Source organism: Marmota monax, unplaced genomic scaffold (genome assembly GCF_021218885.2).
Source record: "Marmota monax isolate L192 unplaced genomic scaffold, Marmota_monax_Labrador192_F-V1.1 WCK01_AAM20220418_F8-fsc00087, whole genome shotgun sequence".
Classification (NCBI taxonomy): Eukaryota; Metazoa; Chordata; class Mammalia; order Rodentia; family Sciuridae; genus Marmota; species Marmota monax.
In genome coordinates this window covers 509,451-522,052 of record NW_026693476.1, presented here as the reverse complement: position 1 = coordinate 522,052, position 12,602 = coordinate 509,451, and the positions used below count along the sequence as shown (strand labels likewise).

Below are 12,602 nucleotides of genomic sequence, written 5' to 3'. Positions count from 1 at the left end.
GCCAATCCTGGATCTCAGCCACTTCCCCTGAACAACTCCATTGGGACAAGGGACTCTAAAAATCCCTTTTCCTGTCCCAAGCCCTTTCCTTCTGAGAAACTGATGTGACTCCACTTTTGAAAATAAATAAATAACAGCAGCTTCTACCTGAATAGATAACTCAAGGCCTGTTCTAAGGAAGGGGGCGTGACCCTTGTCCTTGGAAAAACCCACAGAGCCTTTCTAGGCACATACACACCCTGCTGAGTTGTTTGTCTGCCAATAACAGGAGAGATCTGTGGCACCAGGTGTCCCTGACTCAGTTAGGCTAGGTGAGGACCCATAGCAACCCCCTAGCAACCACCAATCAGCATGAGACAGGGAAAATACCTGGGACACCAGATTGACCCCCCCCCACCCCAGTAGTTTATGGTGGTTGATAACATGTTGGGAAACCATGTAGTTTAGCATATACACCTCTCATGGCCTAAACCAATCAGTTCAAAGGAATCCCCCTCTTGTACCAACCAATCACCCCTACCCAACTTGTTCCTGCCAGTGAATGTGCTAATCAATGTTAAGAGTTGTTGTTTGACTTTCCCGAGATGTGAAATGATTTGCTGTGTGATGTTGTGACGCATAGAGTATCCTCCCAAAACCTATAAAATCTCACTGGACAAAGTGCCAGGACTCACTCCCTGGGACCACTGCATCAGGAACGGTGGTGAGTCCAGGCTCGAGCTTGCAATAAAGACTCTTGTGTGATTGCATCGGATTTGGCTATTGGGGTCCCACAAATCTGGCACTACACTTCCTGCCGTAAGCCCCATAAAATTCCAGTCCTGTCAAGCTCCCACGCCGTTTCTCCTCAGACCTTCCTCCTGTCCACTCTGTCTGTCTGATCAAGTTCCGCCTGGAAGTGAGTCTCAAATACAGCCTTGTTCAGTGGCCTTTATAATCTGCTTCCTTTGGTCACTGCCATTGCCTGATCTTCCAGGAACCTAGTGAATTCTGGAGACAAGTTATTACCAAAAGCTTGGTCCTTGTCCCCAATGGCAATCCATTAACAAGGACATGGTATTGAGAAAAAAGAAAAAGAAGATTTATTGCTTTGCAAGCAAAGGAAAAACACAAGGGACTCCTGTCCCAGAGGTTCTGATTCTGCCCATCAGCGAAAACAGAGGGCTTTTAAAGAAGCTCTTCAGAGGCTCCATTCCAGGTGTGCCCTGGCAGGAGGTCCCAAGTGTGCCCTGAATAATGTGTTGAAACTCACTTGTTAATTTTGGAGACAGTCACGTCCCAGTTCTTGCGGGATGTCTCCTTCCTTTGAAGAATAGATAACTCAAGGTAATCTTATTCCCTGCCCCCAGGTTAGGGAGGGAGAGAAAGAGAAGAATAAAAGAAAAACATGTCTCTCTTAAAATAAGCAGCAAGGGCTACTGTTCCAAAGGTAATGAGGATCACTGTTACGTAAGGAGAATAACCAAGCAAGATAAGCAGAGTACCTGAGCCCCTGACACCCATATCTCAGGCACAGGAAGGAGACTTTTCCCTCCAAGGGAGTAAAGGTAAAAGAGAAAAAAATCATAGCATGGTCAGAAGGCAGCACCCTGGAGTCTGCACAACAAGTTAGGTTTAGAGTAAAAATATCACTGCATCTTTTGGCAAACTCTTAAAGTACTTTAACTAGGAACTAACTTTAGAAAGGTCCTATTGAAATCCATCTTGAAAATTATCAACTGGTTCCATTCCTCCAGTGTTGTAGATTGAACACCCAAGAAACATGGAGGCAAGAGCAAAAAGTTTCATTTAAATGATGGGGGGGGGTGGGGAGAGAGAGAGAGAGACTCCTCCAGAGAGGAGGGGTTTCAAAGCTGGTACCTGAGGGAGTGGGGGTATCCTGCCCCTTTATAGATTTTAGGTTTCCTTTATTCTCATGCCCTTTCCTCCCTTTCCACCTATATAGTGACCCCAAGGGAAGGAAGAGAACCATCCCTATAGGGTACCTCTCCCTATTTTCCATATCTGCCTGAAAAGACTGGAAAGGAGTCGCCCAGGGGAGTTTTTGTCAACAATTCCTTGCTGAAAGGAACAATTTCCTGCAGGCAGGTGACCTTAGCAACAGGTGAAGAGGAGGGGGAAGTGCTCTGGAGGTATTAGCATTTCATTTCCTTTAAAACCAATCCCCATCTTCCAGATCTGACCTGATCATCTATTTACACTGACTGCCTCTTTGTTCTTGTCTCACTATTGTCAAAGACTAAACCACTTTAGGGGGAATCAGAAAATCCAGCATAATCACCTCTCAGGCTCCCTGTGGACACCCACTGGATTGACTAGGCAGACAGTGACCACACAAGATAGTCATGGCTTGGGAAGCAACTTTGACACAAACTCACTGAAAGGTTTATATTGATGGAGTGTGAGCTGCAACAGGGTGTGTGTGGTAGGCCCAGTGATTCAGCCATTCTGCCCTGTGACATGAAGAAACAGGAGTCACATGTGATTTTGAATGAGGACCAGGTGACAGGTTCCTGCTCGAGGCTAGCCAGTCTCTCTGTCCCATATCACCCCATCCAGCACAGAATTCTCTGGTTCAGTTGCCTTCCAGGGACCCACTTTAGGGCTTTGACACTTGCCAGTGCACAGACTAAAAATCTTGGTTGCAAATAGACATACCCCTTGCAGGTTCAACATTCTACCTTAATCCCTATGGCAAGAAACACAGGGTATTATAGCCTGCACACCACCCCAAGACCTTGGGCAGAGCTGAGAGGAATTACATCAAGCTGCAGTTGGAATCCACTAACTCTCCAGGACAGACTCCAACCTTGCAAGATCTAGAGAGAAGCACTTCTAAGCATCTTAGCTGGGAGGAATATTTTGCTAATTTTCAGTTTTTTCTTCATCTATTTTTATTATTAATAGTATTGTCATCATCATTTCTTTATTCTTATTACTCTCCTCTTATTTTTATTTTTTAATGTTTTTCTCTTTTTTCTTTTTTTCCTTTTTTTTTTATTCTCCTGGTGCTGGGGATTGAACATCAGGCCACGCACATATTGGACAGGTGCTCTGTTTCTGAGTTATACTCCTAACTCAGCAGGGAAGAATTAAATACAGCTTTGGCCACCAAGTTTCAAGTCCTGTTAAAACCCTGGTGAACATTTCTACTTAAAGCTCCTAGCAGTTGACCTGTCCTCAGACAGGCACTGATAGAGGGAGGTTGGGGCCTAGCTCCTGAGTAGATACAGCTACAGCCACAGTAGTGCTATGGAAATCACACTAGCAAAAGACCAACCATCACTCACAGGATTGGAGAACTCAGGTTTATTCACACACATGGATGAACTAGTGCTCTAAATTTTTGGGCCCCTGAACTGGAATTAAGGAGATCTTAAAGGAAATTTGACATCATTCCTTAACCATTACAATATTGATGGGTTAGAATTCTTTTTTAAAATTTTTTTATTGGTTGTTCAAAACATTACAAAGCTTTTGACATATCATATTTCATACATTATATTCAAGTGGGTTATGAACTCCCATTTTTACCCCAAATACAGATTGCAGAATCACATCGGTTACACATCCACATTTTTACATAATGCCATATCAGTAACTGTAGAATTCTTGACCTTAATGACCAAGGACCATTTTTTTCTAGGCAATAATTTTTTAATTTATTTTTTATTAGTTCTAATCAGTTATACATGACAGAAGAAAGCTTTTCAACTCATTATACACAAATGGAGCACAACTTTTCATTTCTCTGGTTGTGTATGATGTAGAGTCGCACCCACATGTACAATCATACATGTGCCTAGGGTAAAAATGTTCATCTCATTCCACCATCTTTCCTACCTCCATGTCCCCTTTGCCCATTCTCCCCATTCTCCACACCCACACCCATTATGGATCAGCATCCACTTATCAGAGAGAACATTCAGTCTTTGGTTTTTTAGAATTGGCTTATTTCACTTAGCATGATATTCTCCAACTCCATCCATTTACCTGCAAATGCCATAATTTTATTCTCTTTTAATGCTGAGGAATATTCTATTGTGTATATATACCACAGTTTCTTTATTCATTCATCTATGGAAGGGTACCTAGGTTGGTTCCACAGTTTAGCTATTATGGATTGTGCAGCTATAAACATTGTAGTGGCTGTGTCACTGTAGCATGCTGTTTTTAAGTCCCTTGGGTATAGACAAAGGAATAAGATAGCTCAGTCAAATTGTGGTTCCATTCCAAGTTTTTTAAGGAATCCCCATACTGCTTTCCAGATTGGTTGCAACAATTTGCAGTCCCACCAGCAATGTATAAATGTGCCTTTCCCCCCACATCCTGACCAACACTTATTGTTGTTTGTATTCTTGATAACTGCTATTCTGACTGGCATGATATGAAATCTTAGAGTAATTTTGATTTGCATTTCTCTAATTACTAGAGATGCTAAACATTTTTTCATATATTTGATGTTCAAATGTATATCTTTTTCTGAGAAAAGATGTACAACAGATATGTCTGTTCAGTTTCTTAGTCCATTTATTGATTGGGTTGTTTGGTTTTTTTGGTGTTGTTTTTTTAGTTCTTTATATATCCTAGAAATTAGTGCTCTATCTGATGTGCGTATGGCAAAAATTTGCTCCCAAAATGTAGGCTCTCTCTTCACCTCATTGATTGTTTCTTTTGCTGAGAAGAAGCTTTTTAGTTTGAATCCAACCCATTAATTGAATCTTGATTTTATTTTTTGCACTTTAGGAGTCTTGTTAAGGAAGTTGGTGTTTAATCAGACATGATGAAGATTTGGGCCTACTTTTTCCTCTATTAGGCAAAGGATCTCTGGACTAATTCCTAGGTCCTTGATCCACTTTGAATTGAGTTTTGTACATGGTGAGAGATAGGGGTTTAGATTCATTTTGCTGCATATGGATTTCAAGTTTTCCCAGCACCATTTATTGGAGATGCTATCTTTTCTCCAATGTATATTTTGGTGCCTTTGTCTAGTACGAGATAACTATATTTATGTGGGTTTGTCTCTGTGTCTTCTATTCTCTACCATTGGTCTACAAGTCTATTTTGGTGCCAATATCATGCCGTTTTTGTTACTGTAGCTTTGTAGTATAGTTTAAGTTCTGGTATTTTGATGCCTCCTACTTCACTGTTCTTTCTAAGGATTTCTTTGGCTATTCTAGGTCTCTCATTTTTCCAAATGAATCTCATGATTGCTTTTTCTATTTCTATAAGAAATGACATTGTATTCAACAGCATTGAATCTGAGCTTTGGGAGTATGGTCATTTTGACAATATTAATTCTGCCTATTCAAGAGTTTGTGAGATCTTTCCATCTTCTAAGCTCTTCTTCTATTTGTTTTTTTAGTGTTCTGTAGTTATCGTGGTAGAAGTCTTTCACCTAATTTGTTAAATTGATTCCCAAGTATTGTTTTTAAGGCTATTGTGAATGGGGTAGTTTTCCTAATTTCTTTTTCAGAGGATTCATCACTGATGCATAGAAATAAATTTGATTTATGGGTATTTATTTTATATCCTGCTACTTTGCTGAGTTCATTTGTTGATTCTAGAAGTTTTCTGGTGGAGTTTTTTTATTTTTTTTTAATCCTCTAAGTATAGAATCATGTTATCAGCAGATAATGATACTGTGAGTTCTTCTTTTCCAGTCCGTATCCCCTGTCTGTATCCCTTTAATTTCTTTTGTCTGTCTAATTGCTCTGGCTAGAATTTCAAGGACTGTTGAATATAAATGGTGAAAGAGGGCATTTCTGTCTTATTCCAGTTTTTAAAGGAAATGCTCTCAATTTTTCTCCACTTAGAATGATGTTGGCCTTGGGTTTAGCACAGATAGATTAAATAATATGCTATTGAATGATTCATGGGTTACAGAAGACATCAGAGAGGAGATAAAAAAAATTCTTAGGGGTAAATGAGAACTCTGATACAGCTCATCAAAATCTCTGGAACACTGTGAAGGCAGTGCTAAGAGGAAGATTCATTGCATTGAGTTCATAGAAAGTCAACAAATAAATGACCTGACACTACATCTCAAAGCCCTAGAAAAAGAAGAAGAAACCAACACCAAAAGTAGTAAAAGACAGGAAATAATTAAAATCTGGGTAGAAATCAATGAAATTGAAACAAAAGAAACAATTCAAAAAACTGACAAAAGAAAAAGCTGGTTCTTTGAAATAAATAAATAAAATTGACAAACCCTTAGTCACCCTTATGAAAAGAAGGAGAAAGAACTCAAATTACTAAAATTCATGATGAAAAAGGAAATATCGTGACAGACACTATTGAAATACAGAAGACAATTTGAAACTATTTTGAAAATCTATACTCCAGTAAAATAGAAAACCTCAAAGACACTGACAAATTTCTAGAGGCATATTATCCACCCAAACTGAGTCAGAAGGACATACAAAATTTAAGCAAATCGATTTCAAGCAAAGAAATAGAAGATGCCATCAATAGCCTACCAACCAAGAAAAGCCCGGGACCAGACAGAGTCACAGCTGAGTTCTATAAGACCTACAAAGAAGAATTAATACCAATCCTCCTCAAATTATTCCATGAAAGAGAAAAGGAGTGATCCTTTCTACACTCATTCTATGAAGCTGGTATCATCCTGATACCAAAACCAGGCAGAGACACAACAAGGAAAGAAAATTTCAGACCAATATCCCTGATGAACATAGACGCAAAAATTCTCAATAACATTCTGGAAAATTGCATATAAAATCATATTTACAAAAATAGTGCACCGTGATCAAGTGGGGCTCCTTCCAGGGATGCAAGGTCGGGTCAACATATGGAAATCAATAAATGTAATACATCAATAGACTTAAAAATAAGAAAACTGGTTTGGCAGTTCCTTTAAAAAGTTAAAGATAAATTGACTATATGACCCTGTGATTTTATGCCTAGGTATCTACCCAAGAGAAATAAAGACATATCGTTACAACAACACATCTATGTAAATATTCATAGCAACTTTCTCCAGAACAGTTCAAAATGTAGAAACACTCAACATTGTCATCAACTAAAAAATAAGAAAACAAATGTGGTGTACCCATATAATTGATACTGTTCAGCACATAAAGGGAATGAAATACTAATACAGGCTACAACATAGGTGAATCCCCAAAACACTTTATGCTAAATAAAAAAGCCAGGTATAAAAGACTGCATATTATATGAGTTCATTCATCTGATGTCCAGAAAAAAACAAATCTTTAGAGTCAGTTAGGGGTTGGCTAGAGCTGGGGGGGGGGTGGGGAGGTAAAAATAAGGAGGAGTATCTGGGGGGTATAAGAGATCTTTTAGAGGATAAGAGAATTGTCCCCTAACAAGATTATGAGGATGGTTACACAAGTCCACATTTTACCAAAAATAATAGATTGTATACTTAAAACAGGTGTTATGGCATGTAAATGATACTTTTTTTAAAAAAAAAAGATGTTTAAAAGTAAAAGAAAGGAAAATTATGCCATGGGTAACTAAGAAGAGCTAATAAAAAAATTAATAAAAGAAAGGTCATACTGTGATCCTTTTGGCCTTGCCTTTCACAATTTCATTAGGGTTCATATTTATTGATTCCTTTCAGAGTCTAAATGCTCTTTTGGTTGAAGGCAACTCATTTCATCCAGAGAGATTCTAGATGAAATCAACCAGCCTCCAACACTCCCAAGAGCTGAAGGTGATAGGAGATCTCTAAGGAACACTTCAGTGTCCACTACAACATACAAAGGCATAAAATGCAACTGCATGGCTCAGAGAGTCCCTGACTCCGGTCTCAGCAAGAACAGAGGCCTTTAGCTAGTGCTGAAAACTTCAGAAAACAAGTTGCTACACAATGAATAGGGTCAACTCTCCTAAGAAAGTGTATTTGAAATATTGTCAGTGAGGTCCCAGGTGGGAAGAGGAGAACATCTGTGATACAGAGGGATTGTCTATTTAAATATCTATCCAGGAATACTGACATCTTAGGGGGGTTAAGTGATGGGTCAAGTTCACTCACTTATGGACCATTACTCCCAACAATTGCAAAAAACATTCATTTAAGGTCCATATGTCATGTTCACAATATAAAACATGTATATATAAGGCCATAGGCAAGTCTCAATAAATATTGCAGAATCATACAAAGAATATACTCTGGCTACAAAGTTATTAAACTAAAAATCAATGATAATAAGCCTTATAGAAAAAAAGCCTCACTTTTAGCAAATGGGTGACATATTTCTGAATGACACTTGGGTAAAGAAAAGAAATATGAAGGAAATTGGAAGATACCTGTATCTAAATGACGATTAAAACCGCAATACTTCAAAATTTTGGATGCAGTTAGCACAGGGTGAGTTTAATTAAATTGTTACAGAGAAAAATGAAATGTTTACAGTTGAAGAGACAAAATAGCTAAAATCAGTTAATATCATTTATCTTAGCTTTTACCATAAGAACTTTGAAAAAGAATAATAAATTAAGCCCAAATTGAATAAATAAAAGCAAATAATAAAAATAAAAGAAATCAATAAAATGTAACAACTGACAAACAATAGAAAAAAAGTCAAGTCAATTCTGCCCTCTCTCACAAAACTTAATTTCAGATGGATTGTCTATTTAAATATCTATCCAGGAACACTGACATCTTAGAAGAAGAAAATACCAAACTGTGGAAATAAAACGAATTCTAAGGAGATAAAATTCTAAAAGTAGATGCCTTTAGGGTATCTACAGGAGTAGACTGGAGGAAGGAGTCACTTTTGGAAAGAGTCAAGAAGAACTTTCTGGGGTAACAGAAATGTTTCATATATTTTTTGGGGTGGTACTTACACGGGTACTTACAAGTGTCTAAGGTTAACCAAAAAAAAAAAAAACTAAAATCTGAGCATTTTAATGTCCATGAGTTATAACTAAATGTTTAAAAATGGAGGAAACACAGTATCTAGAGTACCTTCTGGCAGTGACGTTTGGGCACCTCTGGGGCATAGGCTTTAAAAGCATTCATAGCACCTTCAGTTCAGGAATTTTCTGCAAGTGGTTTTATAGCCAAAATGTGGAGTGAGTGCAAACATCCACGTTGAGATCCACAGCGTCACACAACTACAAAACCCCACTCTTGGGATGTGAGCCATAAATTTTAAATGGCTGCATGGCTTCCTTTTAAAGATGCTCTCCCCATAGGAAATCACAGCTCTTTTGGGAGAAGGAAATTGAAGTTTTGAATATATTTGGTGGGAAAGGAAGTCACCTGACCTATGACTTGCTGATTGAAGCTACCACCATTAAAATTTTCTAAAGTTTGCAAGACGGCAGCAACATCTCAAACTATGTGAGAGAGGAGACTAAGGGCTGATGTGGATTTTCCTTCCAGATGTATTTATTGAACAAGACCAAATCATATATTTTACTTTGAAATTTCTCCTTTTCTAATTTAAGTTCATAGATTGGGAATAACAGACAGTTTGTATGAACAAGTGTCTGACTAAGACTAAAATACAGACTCTTAATCACACTGTGGCCTTGAAGCTATTTTCTTTTCCTGATCTTGGAAGGAATAAGGGATGAAACACCAAGGCCATGCCTTGGGGGAGGAGGCATCAGAGAGGAGAGCAAGCAATGAAAGTGAAGCAAGAGTTCAGGTGATTGGCTGATCTGGAAAGCACAACATAAAAAGCTCCAGTCCTGCCCTTGGAGAAGGAGGAGACCAGGACCAAGGCTCTTTCATCGGTCTTTTAACAATCTAATATGTTAGAACTGTTCATGTTCTTTCTGCTACTCCTAGTGGTAGTGGTGGAGATGGGGGGGATATGGGAGCTTTCGACAATAGAGTGGAGTAAATATATTGTGTTTCTGTACCCCTGTACTCATGGGACTTCTCTTTTTAGCCTCTTCAGGGTCACCCTGTTGTACACCTGTCCCCTACTGTGTACTGCTTCCTGCATTGGCCATGACTGGGTGGAGCTGCCTGGTGACAGGAGCCGGAGGATTTCTGGGCCAGAGGATCATCAGCTTGTTGGTGCAGGAGAAGGAACTGCAGGAGGTCAGGGCCCTGGACAAGACCTTCAGACCAGAAATCAAGGAGAAATTGTCTAGTAAGTATGCTGGATGCTTGAAAGTCTGTCTCCGTTATGAATCCTGAGTATATGTGTGTGTGTGTGTGTGTGTGTGTGTTGGGGGAGTGTGTGTTGAAGGCCTATTGTCCAGCAAATGAAGGAAATAGGGAGCCATAAGTCTCCACCTATGTCTGAATATCCAGAGTAGTCACAGGTGCTATTGCATAAGGACGCTGCGAAACTCTCTGGAGACTGGATTCTGACAAGAACCAGAAGTAGATAAATGGCCATAAGCAGCCAATGGGCTTCTAGGACACATCAGTTCTCTCTGCCTACAGCTCTTTAATGTGCTGAAGGTTTGGGACTTCAGAATTGGCGTGCAGCATCTGAAAAGGGCCATTCTGAGGGAGACCTTAAAATAGGGTACTGCCCCCTTGATTAACTGGGGTTTTTGTGTTTTGCTTTCATTTGTTCTGCTTTTTAAGAGAATGCCTCAGTATCTTCTGTGAGGTGAATGAAAAGGAAGGGAAGGTAAAGCTGACTAAGGATGCATGTGTGTGCAGGAAAGAGAGACAGATAACAGAGAAAGATAACAGAGACAGAGAGAACAGTAGTGGGTAGCAGTAGCCAGAGTAAACATGACAGGCAAGACAAAACCAGACCTGCCTCATCTGAATTCCTCTTACTCACCAATCCTCTCTGCTCTTCATTCTCTCAAAAAGGTGACTGCATATTTGATATAGCAACATATTATTCTTTGCCAAAAGTGCTACCCCAGTGCATTTCCAACCTGCTTAAACCCAGATCCTCAAAACAATCCTGTGGGGAGGTAGGAAAGAGGATTCACCCTTTCAGATAGTGAGGATATTAAAGTCCTAATAGGATGGGAGATTGATCTGAGGTTACTTCATTATTGGAAATCAGAACTTTGTCTAAAGTCTTATTCCTGAACTTTGTCTAAAGTCCATCACCTGGCCCTGGACTGACTCCTGGCACAGTAAGTCCTGAGTCTTTCATTGGCCCCTGTGTATTCCAAAGAGTTGCCTTCCTACACATACAATTTGGAGGCACTGGGTGTCTACCCACAGGCACAGGTTCTCAAATGAACCAGTCCTGCACACAGAGGACCCAGGACAACACTCTGGAACCACAATGATCACTGTACTATTTTCTGCTCCTCTGACTGCTTCCAAAGTTCCATCTTTCTCTCCTACCTGCTTCAGTGTGTTCTCAAACAAATACTGACACGTGACCAATACTTACTATAAGCCTGATGCTTCAACAGTAATTGCAATCTAATGTATCACAGCAGGAGAGGGCAATGTTCAGCCTAGAGGAATAGCTTCCTAATGGTAACAGGTCAGGGGTACCAGTGGAGAATCCTTACAGTTTTTTTTCTCTGCCAGGTACAGTGTTGGCAGTATTAACTAATCATCTCTTCATGAGATCACCAGAAGTTAGATAATGGTGTTATCCTTATTTTACAGATGAGGAAAGAAAGGCTAATTAACTTGCCCAAGGCCCCACAGCTAGAGTAAGACATTGAGGGGTTTGATCTCAGGAGGTCTGGTTGCAACATCTGAGCTCTTATAGATGGATTAGTCCAATCATTTCCCTCTGGGCCTCCCTCCAATCTGATTCAACCAGAAAAGCAAATACTTATTCCATATAAATAAAACACGGGCCAAGTCCTCAGTGTCTTGGACAAGGCAGGAGCTATGGCGCCACCTTAAAGCACCCAAAATGTCCTTTCCTGGATCTTAGGTGCCTCAGTGCTGGCAGATAAAGGTCAATTCTCCTCAGAGCTCTGGGCTTCACCACCTTATCCCATCACTTTCTCTGAGACAGTTCCTCTGAAGGCAGCAGCAAAGGAGATTCAGAGGAAGGAGCAATGCCACTCTCAGGACAAACCTACCTCCTTGCCATTCCCTGTCCTGACCTCCTTCACTGTAGTGCCTTCCTGGAAGACACAAAGGTCTGCAGAGGATTAAAAAGGATAAGCAATTCTTGCAATCAGAACTCCTATCTGATGGGATAACTAAGAAATAAAAATGTAAGCAAACTGCAAATTTATGTATAAGAAATCAAGTGAAGGGTAGCAAAGTTTTGACAGCCTGACGGGCAGTATCATTCCTGAGGATCTCAGAGAAGCCTGAAGACATTGGTCTTGTATCCATTGCTCCTAGCTAGGTGGCTGTAGTGGAAGTGCCTTGGAGACTGATGCATTTTCAGGACTGATGTTTGCTTTTAATAATATCTCATATTCAATTAGAGATGTTCCATTAGATCTGTCATTGAAGCCCATCCTAACTTCCCTGTTAATGGCTCCAGTCTCCTAGTCACACAAGCATGAAACACTAAGGCTGATGTGATCTCTTCTTTTCTGCTCAGCCCAGACCCAGTGACAAACAGGACCTGTCAGGGGGAGGCCTGATACACCTTGCGGGTCTCCCTCCTCTGCTCCCACTGTTGGGACTTAGATCCTCCTCATCAGGTCTGGAGCAGAGACATACCTGTTAACCTGTTGCTTACCCTGATCTCTCT

The 12,602-nt window shown here is 40.0% G+C and overlaps 1 protein-coding gene across 9 annotated transcripts in view; it reads left to right on the top strand.

The window, feature by feature from the left end:
• Positions 1-12,602, top strand: part of Hao2 (hydroxyacid oxidase 2) — a 54,877-nt gene that overhangs the window by 38,313 nt on the left and 3,962 nt on the right. For 8 of the 9 annotated variants that reach the window (XM_046458189.2, XM_046458190.2, XM_046458194.2 and 5 more), the window contains one exon: positions 9,891-10,097. In XM_046458189.2, the coding sequence (XP_046314145.1) occupies positions 9,891-10,097 (207 nt within the window). Of the gene's footprint in view, positions 1-7,601; positions 9,753-9,890; positions 10,098-12,602 lie in introns of those variants that run through there. The other variant, XM_046458197.2, reaches the window with a different exon arrangement.